Genomic DNA, 21,467 nt, shown 5'->3' with positions numbered 1-21,467 from the left:
GTTTCCTGCTCGCCCATAGCGGGCAGCATCTGCAGCTTGTTGCTCTTCATATTGGATGTATGGTTGAGATTTGAGGAGGAGGTCGCTAAAGGTGCGTGTTTTTTCGATTCCCACGGCTTTTGCAAAGTCAGTATTCGGTCTGAGGCCCCTTTGGAGCAGGTATTTCTTCATATCATCAGTTGTTTCTACCTGGACGGCCTCTTTGTTGAACCTCTCTATAAAACTACGGAGAGATTCATTATCACCTTGGAAGATGGCGTCCAGGACTGCCTCGGTCTTTGGCTGCTTGCGGGAAGCAGTGAAGTGTCTGCGGAACTGGTCGGAGAGGTCCATCCATGAGACAATGGAACGAGGAGGTAGGCTGTGATACCAGGCCATAGCTCCCTTCCTGAGGGTAGTTGGGAAAATTCTGCATCTTATAGCTCCGCTGACCCTTAAGAAGTTCAGGGTAGCGTTGATTGAAGCAATGTGTTCATCTGGGTCTGTGAGTCCATCGTAGGCTAGGAGAGCAGGTGGTCGCTCGAATCCCTTTGGCACAGGTGCTTGGAGAATGTCATGAGACAAGGGGCAGCGAGGATCCTCCTCGTCACTCTCATGTGAGTTTAGGGGAGGTGAGTCCTCACGATCAGGAGTTGGGCTCCTGGAGAATTGGCTGCGAGGAGGTGTTCGGTCCACCGTTTTTCCTTTCTTCACAATAGGAGAAGATATACCCTCGCGGGGAGGGGAGACATGGTCTCTTTTCTTGCTAGGCTGCTCAATCCTCTCAAGTGCAGGTCGTCGTTGTCTGACAACCTCTTGACGAGGAGGGGATTGAGAAGCAGGAGTTCTCCGCGGAGGAGAGTTGTTCCTTGAAAATCGCTGCTTCCTCTCCAAGCGATCAAGTCTTGCGTTCTGCTCGTCCATGCGGCGATTCTGGCCTTGGAGAGCTTCAGTGGTTTGCTTCAGGGCAGCTATGAGCGAAGCAAGCTCAGCGTTGGTAACTGAGGCAGCGGACAAATCGGTCTCTGCTGATTTGCCCTGCTCGGACTGGGGGCGCTTCCCAGCCTGTTTCTCAGTCAGGACGACCAGGTCGCCGTCCTCAGAAGTCCAGGAAATTTCCTGCCCGTCTCTTGGGTCAGACTCGGGGAGGGCCTGGTGGTCAGGGATGAGAGCAGGAGACAGGCGGGGAGAAGCGGGAGGAGCAGCGTCCTCAATGTCATTGTTGAAATGAGATGAACTGGCCATGATGGAAATGTGAATGATTGGTTTTGTTCTTTGGTTTACTTGCTCGAAACAAAGAAGGGGAGAACTCAGATCCCCACAGTCGGCGCCACTGATCTTAACTGTTGATCAGAACAGGTAGAAGGCCAGCTGGAAGTCCGTTGAACAGGTGGTAGGCAGCAATCCGAGCAGATGGTCCACGGAGGGGGGGGTTGTACCTGCAGGTGCTCCGATGCCAAAGTCAGACAAGGAATATAGAGAGCAAAGAGGTACTTAGAGAGAAGTTAGAGAGAGAGAGTAATTGTAATAATGAATAGTGTCTACCTTGCTCTCCCAAGAGGGAGAGTATTTATAGCCCCCAGCTCTGGGCCAAAGGTCCTCTTAGTGGGCTGGACTAGCCAAGGCCCATTAAGAGGGACTGCCAAGATATCACCCTTAGATGGTGGGTAGAGTAGTAATTTTACCCTATCTTGGTGGAGAGGTTGTGCCATGCTGACATGGAGGTGATTGGGCAAGCCATGTGGACTTTGTGAGGGTCTAGGTGGACTAGCATTAGTCTAGTCCAGAACAATTATCATCTTCGGTTCAGCACTTTCACAACCGCCATTTCAATTGTTTATTCACACAAAAGGAGAACGTGGCACCAAGCAAATTTCGAAGACGGTTACTCAAATTTTCTTGTTTTCCTATAAATAGGAGAGCTTTAGTCTGTTATAGGGAGTTCATTTCCAAAAGAGAAAAATACACAGCCTAAAATAGCAAAAACATCTGCATGCTTTAACCCACAAACAACGTAAGTATACACTTCTTTTAAACAAAAAAAAGTATACACTTTTTAATACACGCCGTAAATTATCGATTGATGTATGAACTCAATTTACATTTCAGTAATTTACCCTTTTCTATGTGTTATTTTTAAGTTCAAGTTCATACACGCCTAGATTGCTGATACTCAAACACGCCGATCAAACCACGATTTGAAACGGCCGTAAACTTGTTATCTTAAGAACCCACGAAGAATGAAGAATCTAATCCAATTCCTAGATTGCACGTTGGGTTCATTCTGTTGGAGTGCAAAAATATCACTTCTTAGTGTTAATAAACCACTGTCATCATATACTAATCTAAATAGGAAAGATACTAATAATTTATACAATGATACTAGCCTAAACATAGAAGATACTAATAATTTATATTTTAATACAATTAAAAAAATAGTAATTAGTTTTTGAGAGAGAGAGATAGATAGATAGATATAAATATATCATACTATACCTCTTGTAACATCTTAAACATATATCTTATTTTCGTACTCAAATAAATTGAATAAAATCAATCTCACAAACAATTGAAAACATAGATCACATTTGAAATAATACAAAATGAAAAGAACATAAACAACATTCAAAAGGAAAAAGAACATAAGCAAATGGATGAAGTTTATAATTATTTTATATTTATAGGTCTCTATATAATTTTAAAGATGAAAACAAGAGGAATAATATCCTAAATATGTAGGACGTGGAAACAAAAGAATACTCTCCATCTCATTCTATTATGTAACATCCTTAAACATATATATCATGCAAAAACTATTTCAATTTCATCGTGTAATTTTAAACCAAATTACCTAAATAATATTTTAAAATAATCTCATGTAACATTAAAAACGAAAATAATCTGGTACATAACTCAGACTAACATACTAGTATTTTTTAAATTAAAAGCCTAAAAATGTTCACAAATTCCAACTCAACTAACAAAAATGTCAAAATGTGAGTCTTCAATAACTTGTCATTTCGTCTATCTAGACGTATTTATGATGGGTTATAATAATATTTACCGGATATAAATTGTACATGTCTGGCCCATGAAGAAATAACCCGAAACCCATAAAACCAAAAAAGATCCACAAACCCATTTATTCACTCACTGCTGTTCCTAAACGCAAAGCAACAAAAAAAAACCTAGCTAGCCACCCCCATCCAAGAAATCTTCACTCCTACCTTCGATTTCGAAACCCTCTTCTTCTTCGTTCTATCTCTCACCGTAAACAACAAACCCTATCTTCTTCACTCTTTTTTCTCACACCAGATTCCGTCACTGTAGCTTCTCTACTCATCCACTTTCAAATCCCACTAATTGGTAACCCTTAATTAATCTTTTTATTTTATTTTGTGTTTCTTTCCAATCTAATGATTTTGGATTTTGTTATATTTATGCTTATTGATTTCTGTTTTTTGAGCTGAATATGTGTATTTTTAATTTTAATTTTATATAATTGTTGTATTTTGAATGAAAAATTACATTATCATTTCCATAAAGTTACTATAGTTGTAGGGTTTTACTCCAAAAATTGAAATTGAGAAATCAATCTATAAATCTCTGAAATCTGTATAAGAAAGTTTTAGGTAATGATAATTGATTACAGAACAATAATCAATGTCTATTTATGGTTGCTCTGATTTTTTTTTTAATTGTATAGAAACTTGTAAGTATAGATACTTTTCCTGATGATGTCTTGTGATACTATAGAGATAAATAGGTTTTGTAATGAAGCACAGACACGTGACGACACTGACCCGAGACACTGATAATAATCTGATAAGTGTTGCTGTTCAGACATTGGGACATGCATAATCCGAGGAGTGTTTGTGCTTATAGGTTTTTTGTCATATATACAACAAAAATGTAGATTCTGATTGAGGTTTCTTGTCATAGATTAGTTCTGTTACTTAATTAAAGTTTTCACTGGATGCAGAAGTGAAAATGGCGACTCGTAGGGGGTTGATGGAACAAGACCTGAGTAAGTTGGATGTGACAAAATTGCATCCACTTTCTCCTGAAGTTATATCCCGTCAGGCTACTATTAATATTGGTAATGTATATTATCAAATTTGCTGCAATCAATCACATTAGAATTTAGAACTTCAACAAAAAATGTGTAGGTTAATTTTTCATTGATGACTGTTAATGCTGATGGGTACTGAAATTTATCCTGGCAGGCACCATAGGTCATGTGGCACATGGAAAGTCAACAGTTGTGAAAGCAATATCAGGTGTTCAGGTATGCTTTGCATCAAGTTTTTCTCTACTTTTTAGGGGTGTTTGGATATTAATGACGGTGTTTAACTGTATGCGAAATTTCTGGTATGTGGTGTTCTGTAAATTCTTAATGACGGACCTATTTACACCAATGTGAATCGTGGCATACAAAAATTTAGTTTTAGCATATACTCATTTTCGTAATTCGTGAAGATCATTGGCAACAATTTATATTTTTGTCAATCCAAGTAGTAGCATTGCCAACTGTTTATATTTTTCTCAATCCCATTACTAGGTGGGTACATGAAATTTGTGAAATCATAGTCGCCATAGAATCATGAAGTGTGCTTGTTTCAATACATGGATTTAAGTGCGTCACAGATGCATTGTATGTATAGTTACGTAATTAGGTTCATTTGTTTAACTTTCTCATTTATGGAAACCCCCTCCCCACAAAAGTAGATATCTTCTCCTAGTGGTTACATAGTTGTTTTATAATATTCAAGATCAATTCAATTTTCTACCTTTTTCTTCTTCTGCACTTTCAGTTTTGGTAAAGGTTTATAGATAACAATATTGAGCTTCGATAATGGATAGTTAAACTGTTGACCTCTCTTTTCCCATAAATGTTTTGCAGACTGTGCGTTTTAAAAATGAGTTGGAACGTAACATTACAATCAAGCTTGGTTATGCAAACGCAAAAATATACAAGTGTGAAGATGAACGGTGTCCAAGGCCTATGTCTTACAAGTGGGTATTATTTTAGATTTTCTATTTTAGTGTTATGTCATTCATCTTTTGGTGATGTGATCAATTTTATTTCTTCCTGCAGGGCTTATGGAAGTGGAAAGGAAGATAATCCTATGTGTGATGTACCAGGGTTTGAAAATTCCAAGATGAAATTGCTGAGACATGTTTCTTTTGTTGATTGCCCAGTAAGGTCCTGAACCATTTGTTATTTATGTAGGGGGATTTACTCTTATATATGCCTGCACATTTGGTTTTGTTTGCCCTTGTAATTGTTTGCTCTCCATAGCATTATTATCTCTCAATTATTTAATCCCTGTAAGATATGTACTATTAAACGTCCCCGAACCAACTATGTAGATCAATGCTGTTTTTCTCTAAAGTTCATTTTAAATCAATTGAAGTGGTTTGCATTCAATTGTACAGAGTTGGAGAATTAAAATTGCTCACATATTTTGCTTTTATTTTTTCCCATATGGTGTGAGGTTTTTCATATTTCTATGGGTATCCTTTATGTAAGGCAGATAATTACAGGTCTCGAATTTATGCTATATATCATAAAATATATACATGTTTAGCTGTCTTTCTTTTACATCTGTGTGATATTCGTTTTTCTTTTCCAATTTGTGTAGGGACATGATATTCTCATGGCTACTATGCTTAACGGAGCTGCAATTATGGACGGAGCTTTGCTACTCATTGCTGCTAATGAAAGCTGCCCGCAACCTCAAACCTCTGAGCATTTAGCTGCTGTGGAAATTATGCGTCTGCAGCACATCATAATCCTTCAGAACAAGGTAGATCTGATTCAAGAAAATGTGGCAATCAATCAGCACGAAGCAATTCAGAAGTTTATCCAAGTAAGTTTTCTATATGAAGCAGTTTATGTATACAAGTGAAACCCTTTTCATCAATATAAATGATACTCCCTTTTTCGTTTTCCAGGGAACTGTTGCTGATAGTGCACCAGTAGTACCTATTTCAGCACAATTGAAGTATAATATTGATGTCGTGTGTGAGTACATCGTGAAAAAGATCCCAATCCCTGAACGGAACTTCATTTCTCCACCTAATATGATAGTAATTCGGTCGTTTGATGTCAATAAACCTGGTTATGAGGTTGATGAAATAAAAGGAGGTGTAGCTGGTGGAAGTATTCTGAGGGTGAGTATTTCTTTGGTCAATATTCCAAAAACCATGCTTAATTTTCACCAACCTGACATTCAGATGTTAGTGTCTGTTTGGTTTTATTAAATATTTTTGCAGTTGCTGATATCATTTTTAATTGTAGAACTGCTCCTTTGTTTTCACTTTTTATGTTGCTTTCAGTAGTTTTCACTTTGAACCTTGTTTTGTGTACAAATATTTGAAAAGTGGAAACAGAGTGAAAACAAGGGGTAGCTTTTGCAATTAAATGAAAACTGGAAATGAAAATATTCAGTATTTTCTTAAACCAAGCAGGCTCTTAGTATTTCTAATTCTATTACTGTTTGGACAGATCTTTGCCTGTATAATTTACAGAACTTTGTCATTATTTAAAACATTTTAATTTATTCTAGACTTTCAAAGGGTTGTGCAAGTAATGTTAAGAATGTGCAATATGATAGACATGGATGCTCGATAAGTTTGAAACAAATAGCTTCTAATTTATTACATCTATTTTCTGGTCTTCCAGAAAACCTTATACATGCAAATTTTAAAACAACATGATAGAAGATTCTGTATGCCTTTCTATTTCCAAACAAGAAAAAGGGAATGAACTTTGTGTTATGTTTTTTTTGTCTAAACTAATTGAATATGTTATGATGAATTTTCAAATGGCTGAGACCATGTACCCGTTGATCATGGGCCAAGTTTGGGATTAGACATTTGACACATTCTTTCTAAACAAATCATACAATTTATTATATGCAGGGTGTTTTAAGGGTCAACCAATTCATTGAAGTTCGACCTGGAATAGTTATTAAAGACGAGAGTGGAAATATCCGATGCACACCCATCTACTCCAGAATAGTTTCATTATTTGCTGAACAGAATGAGCTTCAATTTGCAGTTCCTGGAGGCTTAATTGGTGTTGGAACAACAATGGATCCCACTCTGACCCGTGCTGACAGGTTGGTAGGGCAAGTTCTCGGAGAGGTTGGATCACTGCCTGATGTTTTTGTGGAGCTTGAGGTAGGTTACTGTGATACTGGTCTGGCTTGATTTATCAATTCACAAGCATATCTGAAATCTATACGTAAATTACACTTGGTACTCATTCAGTATCAATAGTGTTGATCGTTTTTCTGTTGTGACTCATGAAAGATGACATTTAGTTTCTCTGTTATGCTGGAAAACTTTTTTATTTAGAAATGAACTATGCACATGGTCTTGCAGGTAAACTTTTTCTTGCTTCGACGGCTTCTTGGTGTCCGGACAAAAGGTTCCGAGAGACAAGGAAAGGTCTCAAAGCTGGTGAAAGCAGAAATGCTAATGTTGAACATAGGTTCTATGTCAACAGGTGCCAGAGTGGTTGCTGTGAAGAATGATTTGGCAAAGTTGCAACTTACTTCCCCTGTGTGCACCAGCAAGGGTGAGAAGATTGCTCTAAGTAGACGTGTTGAGAAGCATTGGCGTCTTATCGGTTGGGGACAAATCCAAGCTGGAATCACCCTTGAAGTCCCTCCTGCCCCCGTTTTTAGTTGAAAGACAGATTAAGAGAAAGACTACAAGAAAACACCATTTATAAAAAAATCTTGAGATGAATTTAGGTATGTGGGAAGGGAAAAAACTGTTGGGAACCATTTTTGTGAGATGGATTAGATTGTTAATTTTTTGTTTTCTCATTGTTGTTGGTTACCTATTGTTGAAATTGTATCTTATTCTGATTGAGTTTAGAATGCGAGCATATGTCTCAGCCATCACTTGTTTTCATTCATTGGTCACCTTACCAATAATTAATCCAGTAATCTTGCTATACAGTGAGGCATTTCATGATTAATACTGTAAACAACATATCCAAGCAATTGTTGAAATTTTAAGACTGGTACACTTCGTCTGGTCCTTGTTACTATTAAGCTCTTCCAGTATTGGAATGCGTTAACAAAACTGTGTGGACCTTTGGCGTTAAAATTTTATCGGGGACTTAACTTCTAGTGTGAAGGTTGAGTGACTGCTCATGAGATGGATGTTGTACAAATGCAGTGGCTCTTTGGTGGTCTTGTGAGAGCATTGGAAGACATTATGTTGTGATGGAGCGGCTTGTTGATAAGGAGTAGTTGCATTCATTGATCGAAACAATGATAGTTATGAAAGAGTGCAAAGGAAGGAGATCAAACAATGTCTTTGTGATGGTCTTGCTCACAATTGAGGGTGCCGAAACAACAAAGGTTTGGGAGTTCATTCTGGGGATGGCATCATGGTGGTGCGTAGGGTGGTGGTTGCAATTGCTTGCGTCGGCCGGGAGGATGATGTTTTTGTTGGCTTCTTGTGCAAGATAAAAACACAAATTAAGATATCCACCCCACCTACAGGGCAAGGAAAAAAAAAGGAAGAGAGGAACTTGAGTCTTAATCTAAAGGTTCTCATTCCTATAATTATTATAAGTAAATATTAAATGCATAACTATTGTTAGAATAAAAAGGTGCTTTATAGTGAAGTTGAATTTTCATGATGAACATCCCTAGAAAATCATGTTTTCAAGAGAATATATTTGTGTTCTTTACTTGGAAAGATGACTTTGATAAAGGTTATAGACCACTTTTGGGACCAGATTGTTGTTTCCTTGAAAGGAACTTATGGATGTGTTTTGTTTTGTCGTTCATCATTCTAAGATCGCTCGGGTTACACTACGCTTCAGCGGGTCACCTTTAAATAATTTTTATAGTTGATTTAAGATTAGAGGGTGAAAAAAGCAAGAAATTTAGAAACAAAATGGTTGCTAATAATAAGGGAAGGATTATGATTACTTGTCACCATGTATGATAACTTTGCAAGTAATAACATATTTTCAAGCCTATTTTAGTTTGATTTTAATTGTTCTCCTACAATTACCATGTACTTTATGTGATAACCATTTATTTTAGAGCAATTATGTGTATAATCATTATTTTCCTTGAATTATAGCATCATTATACAAAAGGTTCGATAAGTAATAATTATTGATTAAAAAATTATATCACAATATAACGTCTAAATACAACATAAAGTCACTATAATTAAAAAACAAGATACATAAAGTATAAAGTATCAAATATCAAATACAAGTGAAACAAAGTAATATCCATCAATGGATAAATAAATACATAATCTCTCAAGAAAAAAAAATCCTTATTTTTCTACAAACTACAAAGAATACAATAGAAAACAAAAAGGATAAACTATGTGGTAACAATAAGCACAATCTAAGCTACATCCTAATAATTCAATCATAACTTAAAAGCAAATATCAATAGCACAACAACAACATAGAGCAGCACAACATCCTTTCCAAAAACCATCACCCCTGCTAGTTGTTTGGTCTTGAATCCTTTGTTGAGGGTACCCTTCAGAACCATCCTTAGAAGGGTAACCCATAGGTGGTGGGGCACTTACATATTGAGCTGAAGAATATGCCTCACTTGCTGGTGGATATGATACTGCAGCATCACAATAATGTTAGACATGTACTATTTTTTTTTTTAAAAACAGTCAAAATTAGTGAGGCATGTAGTTTATGAAAAAATAGCTTATAAAAATACAATTTTCACTAGTGTGAACTTATAAAATAACATAAAACCTAATTTATATTGCATAAACTGTTTGTATAAGCTCAAAAATAAGTTAATCCAAACGGGCCCATAATCATTTCATTAAGGAAACCATAGTTTTTTTTTTTTTTTTACAAAATTTAGGAAAGCATAGTTTGTTGTGCCATGTTAGAAACATGTTGCTAGCATAGAGTACTATTATGTTAAAGATAAAAATAGGAAAGATTACTCACCAGGGGCTTGTTGTTGATTGTTAAAGTGATTCATGTTGATGATTAATTATTTCAAGAGTTGTTGAAGGATGAGATAAGATAATGGAATTGATAGAAGTTATGTGATTGAATAAAGTATATAGAAGTTAGAATGTGTACGTATATATATTTATAGGTTTCATTTGGGAGTTGGTTACTTAATGCAAACACAAAATTGGATTATTGGAAAGAGATAAGCGCGTTACGGGTAGAAAACGAAAGAGAAAGGAAAGTGTAATTGAAGTTCAATACGCACGCTATGTGCTTTGCAACGTGACACTTTTTTTTTTTGTATTTATTATTATCCTTCCAATCCAAACAAATTTTGTTTTTCCCACGCCTATGCTTCCAAACATTCATGCATTTCTTTCTAGATTATATTTTGTCGTCAACTCGTCAATAGTCGGTTTCAAAATAACTCAACAGTTAAGAGCATCGACAAAACGGATCGGACCCCTTCATTTTTGGCAGATTACATCGAGTTTTAGGTTTGGTATTTTAAGTTGACCAGTTCGTCCATAAATTTTAGCTCAACTGACAGAAATATCAAAATTGTTAAATAACATGTAATTCCAAATTGATTATCATTTACTATTTTTGGGTCCCGAATTAATTGTTCTAAATATAATTTTAATTATTTACAATACATAATTAAGTACAATGTGCAACTTTTTTTTTTTTTGGTACAACAACTTATTATTCTCTACTATTAATGTCAATAAACATTGCTTCAATAGGAATTTGACAATACATTTCATAATTATTTAATATAATTGCTGGAATAGCTCAGTTGGTTAGAGCGTGTGGCTGTTAACCACAAGGTCGGAGGTTCAAGCCCTCCTTCTAGCGTTTCTATATTTTTGAGTAAAACAAAAATTAATATTAAATATTAGTAATTATAATATGTTTTTACGTTATGGAATATCCTCTTATGCCGTTCTAATTTTTTTTTCACCATTTAACTTTAATAAAAAAATAAACCTTTTATTGTCATAAAAATAAAAAATAAACATTTTGATTGTCAAATTAAGAAAACCTTTTGTGTTGTTAAAAACCAATATGCTAAAAATCATAGATACGATATACAACATATAATATCAAATAACAATATAAATTGTACTATCATGGTTGTTTGTGTTGACAGATGACAACCATCTTGGAGAAGAGAGATCGTGAAACAATTACTGCCCTCAATTTGATGGAGATGGTGACTAGGGTTAACCGTGTTGAGTCTAAATAGTAGTCTTTAATGTTTGATTCCTTGTTTTCCTTCTTTCTCCTTCAATTTTTCTCTAAGATTTGCTCTCTATTTTATTAATATTAAAAATGTGATTCGTTTGTAAATTGACATATAATTTATTACATATAATTAAGTACAAAATGCAACTAATTACTACCATTAATTGTGAATAAAAAATACTCAAATATTAATTGACAATAAATTTTATAAGTTACTGATGAACTTAAGATTTTTTTTTCAGATTTTAATGTTTGTCATGGTTTAACCGTGGCTAAATCTTACCTGAACTCTTTTTTTTCCAACTGTTCCGATTTATACTTATTACCGGAAAACATATGGAAAGTATTCCGGAAAATCTTCAAGTTAGCCACGGTTTAACCGTGGCTAATTGTTTAAAACTCATTTTTAAAATTTTCCAAAGGGGTAAAATGGGAATATCGGTTTGTTTGTAATGGTAAAGTGTTAAATGTTGGGGTAGAAAAAAAATTCTGAACTTAATTCACTTTGTTTATTTCTCTTTACTTTTTTTTTAAAAAAAAAAAAAAGTCAAATGAAATTTTACTTGCGTTGTTTTTTTTTTTTGTAGTGGATAGAATTTTAAATAAGTTGAATAAGTGGGAATACCGGAGTTCGAATCTCGTCTCTACATATTACATGCAATGTCTCTATCAAGTGAGCTATGTTCATGTTGCTTTCTTTTCTAATCTAATTTATTTTGGTGTTTGAATTAACTTTTTTTTTTTTTGACTAAATGTTTGAATTTACTTTGAGACTTGTTTAATAATCATATTAAATTTTGTTGGTGCTTGATTTTATATTCAGACTTGTTTAATGTTGTTGATTTTTTGTTTTATTTTGAGAATTCTTTACGTTGAAGAATGACATTGATTTTTTTTTTTACAAGAAGAATGACATTGATCATATTTCTACGAGAACATGAAAAATTAAAATCAAGTTAACAGTATTAATTTACAAGAAATTTGGTTCAATGTTGAAATATTAGTCATTATTATTTACTACTTGATTTGGGGGTGTTAATCTCTCAAATTTTTTTTGTTATGTGTTATTGAAAAATATCCCTTATTTCAATCATGATTGGTCTGACAAATTTAGAGACCTAAAATAAATTTTATAATGAGAGATTCTAAAGAATTATAACGACACCTTCAAAATAATAATACTTTTTTTTTTTATAATGTTCAAAAGAATAATACTACTTGTTAAATTAAATTTGTTGAATATGATGAGATTTTTAGAAGACAAGACCCATTTTGACTAAATATACTATATAAACTTTTATTAATATTTTATTATAATAGTATGTATTTATAATTTAATTAAATTTTTTCGGTGACCGTTTTTAATCCAAAATTTTGAGGTCTAAAGTCCTTGTTTGAGTCGCTGCCCTGATTTCTCTTTCCGGATCTCAAAAGCTTTTTTAGTATTGAAGATATATATAGTTAGTTGATAATTAGGAGCACTTGTTAGTAGTTATTGGTTATATATAAGTAGGCTTTGATGTAATATTCTTCTTTGATTTTTCTTATTATTGTAATACAGTTTCATTATCATCGATAAGAAGTTTCACATTTTTCTCTCTTCTTCACTTCTTCTTCATGGATGTCATGTTTCTTAACATCTAGCTTAAATGAGATTGTAAAATCTAAGATCTCAAGTCTGTTACTATTTTCTTTAAATGATGTTCTATTTATAGCAACCAAGGTGATTGGGAAGAACTTGGACAACAAGTAATGTCAAACTAGTTGTTGCACTTGTCCTTTAGACTATGTTTGTATGGTGGTATGAGATGGAATAAAATAACATTCTATTGTTTGAATTTTTCGAAAATAGATTGAATGAAATTTATTCCATTTCATTCTATCATCTCCCTTTATTTTGTTTCCCTCCAATTTGGGAGGTATAAAATGAAATCACTTAATATAAGTAACCTATTACTAATGTATATTTATTTTTTACTCACGTAAATTTTGAATTTTTTTCAAAGGTTAAAATTGAAATAAAATATTTATAATTCATTCTGTTCCATCCACTTTACAAATATTTAAGTGGAAAATCAGTTCAGTGAAAATCAGTTCTGTTCCGTAATAAAATATCAAAGAATAGACATAAATTAAATTAAAAGCGATAAAAATCGTGATAGAAAATAATTGGAGACAAAAACTTGTGAATTTGTTTGGAGGAATTAAAATAAAAATTTAAAATATTTATAGGAAAAAAAATATTTAACTCATAAATTAAGAGTATGTGAAAAAATGTTTTGGAGTTTAAGATACATATATAGTACATCAAGAAGTCTCAAATACAAGGGAAACAAACAAATAGCATCCATCAAATGGACAAATAAATACATAATGTCCAAAATGATTAAAAATCCTTATTTTTCTACAAACTACAAAGAATACAATAGGAAACACATGGGGTAACAATAAACACAATCTGTGCTATATAATAATCATTGAATCAGATGACTTAAAAGCAGATATCAAGAGCACAACAACAACATAGAGCAGCACAACATCCTTTCCAGAAACCATCACCCCTACTAGTTGTTTGGTCTTGAATCCTTTGTTGGGGGTACCCTTCAGAGCCATCTTTTGAAGGGTAACCCATAGGTGGTGGGGCACTTACATATTGAGCTGAAGAATAGGCTTCACCTGTTGGTGGATATGATACTGCACATATAATAGATTATGTCATTAATTTCAGTTACAAAATTTCATAATTCACATGGAAATTAAACATGGGTAATGCATATAGTATTATGATTATGTTAAATATAAGAATAAGAAAGAGTACTTACCAGGGGCTTGTTGTTGATTGTTAAAGTGACTACTCATATTGATTGATGATGAAGTTGGTTGCTTCGGTAGTATTATCAAATAGTTGTTGAAGAATGAAAGAGTATGAAAGAATTAGTATAAGTTATATGATTATTGAAGAAGGAAAAATGTGTGTATATATATAAGTTTCATTTGGAATGACGTGTTAGATATAAACGCGTTAAGGAAAGTGTAAGACGTTGTTTGTTTAAATTTGAGCTTGAGCTTAAATTAAATACGCTAAGTGGCTTATACCGTGACACATTCAATATTTATCATAAAGTTCCACGCGTATGCTTCCAAACATTCCGCCCTTTCTAGATTTTTTTGTGTCGTCAACTAGTGATAGTCGGTCTAGAAAAACAAAAAATGGTCAAAGGTACATGTCCAATAAGGATTGCTTTACCCAATCATGGCTCAATTTTACTCTCTTTGGTAGTCCCTCCGTCTCATTTTAAATGACATTTTTTTAACTTTAATTTGTCCCAAAATAAATGATTTATACAACTTTTAAAGTCATTTTTTTTCAATTTTATCCTTTATGTGGGTCTCTGTTTATGTGTGGCATACTCAACCAATTTAATCATTGGCAAATTCTACGGTGCTTTTGTTAAAACTTGATGTACCGATACAATAGTCAATTCAACCAATAGAAAATTAACTTTTAACCCCATAAATTATACAAATTGTATTTCAATATTTAATTTAATAATTTGAAAAATCAATTTATCTTCATCATCAACACAATTGAAGAACAAATTCATCCACTCCTAAACCTAACTGGTGTTTCACGATCAACCTCCTTCTGAATCACGCACTTCCCTTTCTCACCATCTCCAATTTCTCCCCACCCCAACTCCCCGCATCTATTTCCAACCCCGACAGAATTTCCCTATCCAAACCCTTCTTCCACTTCCATCTCTTCTCTCTCAGAGATCATTCTCTGGTTGTTCGTTTTCTCAGTTTTGTTCATTCTATTCTTTCACATGGCGACGACTCAGTCTGAGACAGCGGAGGACACAGGGTCACAGCATTACAACGCACAATAGGTATAAATTTTAAGTTTATTTTCCCCTTTTGCTGATTTTTTTCCTGTTTTTCTGTTTCTAGTTTTTTTTTTCGGTTTCTCTGTGTTCAGTTTCTAGTTTTATAAACAATAATGCAGGTAAAAACATTAATTACTGGGTATCTCTTATGGTCTCTGTGTATAATTAAATTACTTATGAAGATCGTAGAAAAAATTGAGGGAATATTCTTTTTACAATTTTATAAAGAGATAATGATTTAATTTTTTTAGAAATATTTATTGTAGATCGTAGAAAAAATTGCACTATAATTAGAGGTATATTGGTAAAGAAATAATTAATGCTTTTAAAAATTTGAAATGAGTCTTATAAAAAGCGACAAGAAAAAATCTCAAAATGGGTTTTATATTGAGGAACGGAGATAGTATTATCACATAACATGTATGAATCCAAAAGTCATTTAATACATGCAGAATTAGAGAGAAAGGATTCTTCAAAAAATATATTGGCGGTGGTATGAATTATTGTAGTTGGTTCGTGGTATTCTTAGTTATTAATATACATGATTCGAATAATCGTATTTATTACACGAAAATGAGGAAAAATATGTTGTATATGATTTATTAATATTTAATTTTTTTTAATTAAACATCGTAATGTATTAGTGGTGTTGTAGTTGATCGGTAGTGTTCTTGATCATTGAGATATATTATTCCAACAGATATATTTAATACATAAGAATTACAACTAATTAACAAACTAATCTATATTAACAAAATATGCAACTAATTAACAAACTAATCTATATTACAAGTTAGTACAATGGGAGATATAAACGATGATTGTAAAAACATTAATTACCCATTATCTCTTATGGTCTCTGTGTATAATAAAATTATTTATTAAGCGAAGTATATCTCGGATGCTACTACTATCATACAATGTTAACTCATCGAAGGTCATCGCATTCCGATATGTCATTAGCCTATCAACTATCAACCATTAGCTATAAGCTATCAGTTAGCTTATCAGTTATCTACTATTTTTGCCAAACAAAGCCTAAATATTAGACCTTTTTGAGAAAACCACGGAAATTAAAAAAGTGAATTATGGTATTAAATTTGTTGACAAATTAATACTCCCTCCATTCCTTTTTATAAGCAACAATTTGAAAAGAAAGAAAAAAACACATACCAAAGATCGTATTTTTTTTATTAAAAATTCTAAAAGTTTATAGTCTATTCCAAAACTAACCTTGAAATATGTTTATTATTTAATGCATAACATTGGAGAGAAGTCTTATTTATAAAATTTAATAAGGGTAAAAGTGTAATTATTTATAGGTTGCTTATAAAAACGACTAAATTTTTTCCATAATTGATGTTTATAAAAATGAATGGAGGGAGTATTCTTTTTACAATTTTATAGAGAGATAATGATTTAACTTTTTTAGAAATATTTATTGTAGATCGTAGAAAAAATTGCACTATAATTAGAGGTATATTGGTAAAGAAATAATTAATGCTTTTAAAAATTTGAAATGAGTCTTATAAAAAGGGACAAGAAAAAATCTGAAAATGGGTCTTATATTGAGGGACGAAGATAGTATTATCACATAACATGTATGAATCCAAAAGTCATTTAATACATGCAGAATTAGAGAGAAAGAATTCTTCAAAAAATATATTGCCGGTGTTATGAATTGTTGTAGTTGGTTCGTGGTATTCTTAGTAATTAATATGCATGATTCCAATAATCATATTTACTACATAAAAATGAGGAAAAATATGTTGTATATGATTTATTAATATTTAATTTTTTTTAATTAAACATCGTAATGTATTAGTGGTGTTGTAGTTGATCGGTAGTGTTCTTGATCATTGAGATATATTATTCCAACAGATATATTTAATACATAAGAATTACAACTAATTAACAAACTAATCTATATTAACAAAATATGCAACTAATTAACAAACTAATCTATATTACAAGTTAGTACAATGGGAGATATAAACGATGATTGTAAAAACATTAATTACCCATTATCTCTTATGGTCTCTGTGTATAATAAAATTATTTATTAAGCGAAGTATATCTCGGATGCTACTACTATCATACAATGTTAACTCATCGAAGGTCATCGCATTCCGATATGTCATTAGCCTATCAAATATCAGCCATTAGCTATAAGCTATCAGTTAGCTTATCAGTTATCTACTATTTTTGCCAAACAAAGCCTAAATATTAGACCTTTTTGAGAAAATCACGGAAATTAAAAAAGTGAATTATGGTATTAAATTTGTTGACAAATTAATACTCCCTCCATTCCTTTTTATAAGCAACAATTTGAAAAGAAAGAAAAAAAACACATACCAAAGATCCTATTTTTTTTATTAAAAATTCTAAAAGTTTATAGTCTATTCCAAAACTAACCTTGGAATATGTTTATTATTTAATGCATAACATTGGAGAGAAGTCTTATTTATAGAATTTAATAAGGGTAAAAGTGTAATTATTTATAGGTTGCTTATAAAAAGGACTAAATTTTTTCCATAATTGATGTTTATAAAAATGAATGGAGGGAGTATTCTTTTTACAATTTTATAGAGAGATAATGATTTAACTTTTTTAGAAATATTTATTGTAGATCGTAGAAAAAATTGCACTATAATTAGAGGTATATTGGTAAAGAAATAATTAATGCTTTTAAAAATTTGAAATGAGTCTTATAAAAAGGGACAAGAAAAAATCTGAAAATGGGTCTTATATTGAGGGACGGAGATAGTATTATCACATAACATGTATGAATCCAAAAGTCATTTAATACATGCAGAATTAGAGAGAAAGAATTCTTCAAAAAATATATTGCCGGTGTTATGAATTGTTGTAGTTGGTTCGTGGTATTCTTAGTAATTAATATGCATGATTCCAATAATCATATTTACTACATAAAAATGAGGAAAAATATGTTGTATACGATTTATTAATATTTAATTTTTTTAATTAAACTTCGTAATGTATTAGTGGTGTCGAAGTTGGTCGGTAGTGTTCTTGATCATTGAGATATATTATTCCAAGAGATATATTTAATATATAAGAATTAACCCTAATTAACAAACTAATCTATATTAACAAAATATGCAACTAATTAACAAAGTAATCTATATTATAATTTAGTACAATGGGGATATAAACGTTAATTGTAAAAACATTAATTACCCAGGATCTCTTATGGTCTCTGTGTATAATAAAATTACTTATGAAACGAAGTAAATCTCGGATGCTACTACCATCATACAATGTTAACTCATCGACGGTCATCGCATTCCGAACATTCGGACAAAAACTGCTCCTATCTTAACAAAGAGGTTTTGAAAACAAGCAAAGAAATTATTCATCATTGTTTCGAACTACCACCAAGTGAGCTAACAATTTTAATTTGAAGTAAGAATACAAAAGAAGCAAAATAACTTACCAAAGAGAAAAGCATCCAAACTCTTATTTGGCATCAACTCATAAACCAACATTTGCTCGCCTCTTTCAACACAACAACCAAGAAGTCTTACAAGATTTCGATGTTGAAGTTTTGAAATCACCAATACTTCATTCATGAATTTTTCTATTCCTTGTCCAGATGTTTTTGAGAGTCTTTTCACTGCAATTTCTTGACCATCTTCCATTATTTTCTAGATAGCGTGAATAATATTTTACTACTGTATTGAATTTATAGTATACAGTGCAAAAAATTACATACAAAATTTTAGACAAAGTTCACATTGTATACTGGGTCAAAACCTCCCTTCCCAAGCATGTTATCAATGTGAAAATTGTTTGTGGCAGTTTCGAGCTTTTTAAAATCATATAGTGGTAGCTCATGCTCATCCAATTTCATTTGTTTTTGTCCTCTCATAATCGAGTTTTGAGAGTCTTTCTGAATACGTTTGTCAGTTTGTTAACATGAGTATATATAGTCAGCACAAAAAATAATGTAAAAATTTACAAAAATAAATAACTCTTTATATAAATAAATTAAAAAACGATTTTGTTCACACTTAAACTTACTCTATTGGACTTGCAAAATGTCAATGACTCAATGTTCATGAATTTAAGAAAGAAATAGAAATAATGCAAATCTACCTTTATGTCTAGCAGAACATTTGCTCCACAAAAGATAAGCACATATAACTAAGGTAAGTGCTCTTATCCCTCTAACAGTAGGAATGATTATAAAATTGTTGTTGTGCCCTTTTTTCTTTTTATTATCTGCAACTGCAGCTGTACTCAACATATTAGACTCTGACTAATGTGTTTTAGACTCTGACTTAAAAAAAATTATGTCTCGTGTCTGCAGTATCAAACATTTTGATGCAACTTTGATATTTAATTTTGATTAGAATAAAATCTTACAAATGTTCCAACAAAAAAAATTAATTTCTTTTTAGAAGATAAACTAGATAATCTTACTCGAAACAAAAGCAAAAGATTCTTAGAAAGAAAGAGAGAAATCATGCCTAATTCAGCCGGTACACGAATGAAGAGATCAACTCTAGCACCATAAGAAATTTTTTGCAAATCAACTAACTCTCGACTCCAATACATACAACCTATGTAAGGATCGTATGCATGTGCCAAACAAGAACAATTTTTCAAACAATCTGTTTCACACTTATTTTGATTATGGACTGAGCTGTCAATAGAATAGAATCAATAAAATCAAGAACTTTCATATTATGTTTCACAGAAAAACCATCTTGTTTCACTTCACTTGAACCATTCTTCAACATCTCACACTTCAATCTTTCTTTCCTAACACAACCGTTGTACAGGTAAGTTTAGGGATAAAGATTTCTAGATGTTTTACAACTTTCTTGTGTTTTGTTCTTTTTTTGGTTATTTTGTATGACTGTTTTTAGTCACTGATATAGAATATCTCTCAACGATGTTTACTAAGTTTCGTTGATTGCATTGCATCACCTTTAAAACATACAAGAATTGTTGAATCAGGTAGATTGAGGAGGAAATATTCGGCATGTTCCTTGAAATTGTACGGTTGCATCAATTTTTATTAAGTTATAATCTTAATTAAGTTAGAAGACACATGTGTCGATTCATCTAAACGCTTTTAGGTGAGTTTAAATTTTTTTATTTTATCTAGAAGCACAATAGCTAATTTGGATAAGGGATATGCTTATTCAAAAAACTAAAACCAAAATATTTTACAATTTCATAAATTAATATGTAAGTGACCGAATCACAACCCATTTAATATAAGAGTCAAAGAAAATTAAATTCAACATAATGCCTAATTAATCAATCTCTTAAACAACAAAAAAGTAAAAAGATTACGAATGCCTAATCTTTTTTGTCTTATCAAAACATAATACCGAATCTTAAACTGTCACTATATGTGCATACGTAGTAGACCTAAATATAAAATGTTAATAGTTTCATTTGGACAAATATTAATATACAAATAACTAACCGTTAAACACAAATTTCCCTAAGTGGTAGTCATCGTACCAGTGCTATTGGAAAACTTCAAAGGTTATTTTTATCATTTGTGGACATGACTCCATAATATAATCATAGGCCTCACCCGACGACCCGCCAAGGATATGCTGTAAACAAAATATGCAACTAATTAACAAACTAATCTATATTACAATTTAGTACAATGAGGGATATAAACAATAATGCAGGTAAAAACATTAATAACCCGGTATCCCTTATGGTCTTTGTGTATAATAAAATTACTTATGAAGCGAAGTAAATCTCGGATGCTACTACTATCATACAATGTTAACTCATCGGCGGTCATTGCATTCCGAACACTCGGACAAAAATTACTCCTATGTTTCCACTCTAGCTCATTTGACCCAAGTTTACACAAAAGCTTGGATGGGTCAGATTGTTCATGCTTCAATGTCGAGAAGATTGATGACTTTTTTGAGAAGATTGTGTACTTTGTCTGTAAACAAATGCAACTTTCCTTGGAGGAGGAAGATGTATAATCTCACTTATAAGCATCAAAACAACAGTTGATATATTTGGCCTTTCTCTTGGAAGTTTTTGCACACAAAGTAGTCCTATTTGTATGCAACTCAACATGTTGCTCTCAAAGCATGCATCCCACACTTCTGGATCTATTAGAGATATAATGTTATCCTCTAACCATAGCTTCCATGCCTAATTAGAAAAACATAATAATAAAATTATTAATAATAGTGAAATTCTATATGAATATGATTCCAACACTATTGTTGGTTAAATTTTTTATATTAATCTCACAATCCTCTGGTCAATCTATTGCTGCTTATAAAAATGAATGGATGGAGTATTCTTTTTACAATTTTATAGAGATAATGATTTAATTTTTTAGAAATATT

General features: G+C 32.2%; 3 protein-coding genes and 1 non-coding gene across 4 annotated transcripts; 2 read left to right on the top strand and 2 right to left on the bottom strand.

The window, feature by feature from the left end:
• Positions 1-3,086: 3,086 nt before the first annotated feature.
• Positions 3,087-7,975, top strand: LOC123896787 (eukaryotic translation initiation factor 2 subunit gamma-like). Its single transcript, XM_045947158.1, has 9 exons — positions 3,087-3,345; positions 3,962-4,078; positions 4,206-4,267; positions 4,883-4,995; positions 5,078-5,180; positions 5,625-5,852; positions 5,938-6,156; positions 6,907-7,167; positions 7,372-7,975. The coding sequence occupies exons 2-9, from the start codon at positions 3,970-3,972 to the stop codon at positions 7,678-7,680; spliced, it is 1,404 nt and encodes a 467-aa protein (XP_045803114.1). The 5' UTR covers positions 3,087-3,345; positions 3,962-3,969; the 3' UTR covers positions 7,681-7,975.
• A 1,229-nt stretch (positions 7,976-9,204) lies between these two features.
• LOC123897782 (cysteine-rich and transmembrane domain-containing protein WIH1-like) lies at positions 9,205-10,106 on the bottom strand. Its single transcript, XM_045948562.1, has 2 exons — positions 9,956-10,106; positions 9,205-9,611 (listed from the first exon to the last, which is right to left on the bottom strand). The coding sequence occupies exons 1-2, from the start codon at positions 9,987-9,989 to the stop codon at positions 9,409-9,411; spliced, it is 237 nt and encodes a 78-aa protein (XP_045804518.1). The 5' UTR covers positions 9,990-10,106; the 3' UTR covers positions 9,205-9,408.
• Positions 10,107-10,748: 642 nt separating this feature from the next.
• TRNAN-GUU lies at positions 10,749-10,822 on the top strand. Its single transcript has one exon. It is a non-coding gene; the product is annotated as a tRNA-Asn (tRNA).
• Positions 10,823-13,455: 2,633 nt separating this feature from the next.
• On the bottom strand, positions 13,456-14,191 carry LOC123897781 (cysteine-rich and transmembrane domain-containing protein B-like). The gene is made up of 2 exons (XM_045948561.1): positions 14,035-14,191; positions 13,456-13,906 (listed from the first exon to the last, which is right to left on the bottom strand). The coding sequence occupies exons 1-2, from the start codon at positions 14,069-14,071 to the stop codon at positions 13,704-13,706; spliced, it is 240 nt and encodes a 79-aa protein (XP_045804517.1). The 5' UTR covers positions 14,072-14,191; the 3' UTR covers positions 13,456-13,703.
• Positions 14,192-21,467: the final 7,276 nt, after the last annotated feature.

This window comes from Trifolium pratense, linkage group LG7 (assembly GCF_020283565.1).
Source record: "Trifolium pratense cultivar HEN17-A07 linkage group LG7, ARS_RC_1.1, whole genome shotgun sequence".
Taxonomy (NCBI): domain Eukaryota; kingdom Viridiplantae; phylum Streptophyta; class Magnoliopsida; order Fabales; family Fabaceae; genus Trifolium; species Trifolium pratense.
The sequence above is the reverse complement of the archived record's forward strand: the minus strand, read 5'-3'. Positions and strand labels throughout refer to the sequence as shown.

What these genes read in the sequence shown, in the direction of transcription:
- LOC123896787 (XM_045947158.1), top strand. Translation starts at nt 3,970, where the DNA reads ATGGCGACTCGTAGGGGGTTGATGGAACAAGACCTGAGTAAGTTGGAT. An exon ending in CCAAGGCCTATGTCTTACAA is followed by an intron (nt 4,996 to 5,077) that starts GTGGGTATTATT and finishes TTCTTCCTGCAG; the next exon opens with GGCTTATGGAAGTGGAAAGG. An exon ending in CAATTCAGAAGTTTATCCAA is followed by an intron (nt 5,853 to 5,937) that starts GTAAGTTTTCTA and finishes TTCGTTTTCCAG; the next exon opens with GGAACTGTTGCTGATAGTGC.
- LOC123897781 (XM_045948561.1), bottom strand. Translation starts at nt 14,071, where the DNA reads ATGAGTAGTCACTTTAACAATCAACAACAAGCCCCTG. An exon ending in CAATCAACAACAAGCCCCTG is followed by an intron (nt 13,907 to 14,034) that starts GTAAGTACTCTT and finishes TTATATGTGCAG; the next exon opens with TATCATATCCACCAACAGGT.
- LOC123897782 (XM_045948562.1), bottom strand. Translation starts at nt 9,989, where the DNA reads ATGAATCACTTTAACAATCAACAACAAGCCCCTG. An exon ending in CAATCAACAACAAGCCCCTG is followed by an intron (nt 9,612 to 9,955) that starts GTGAGTAATCTT and finishes GTGATGCTGCAG; the next exon opens with TATCATATCCACCAGCAAGT.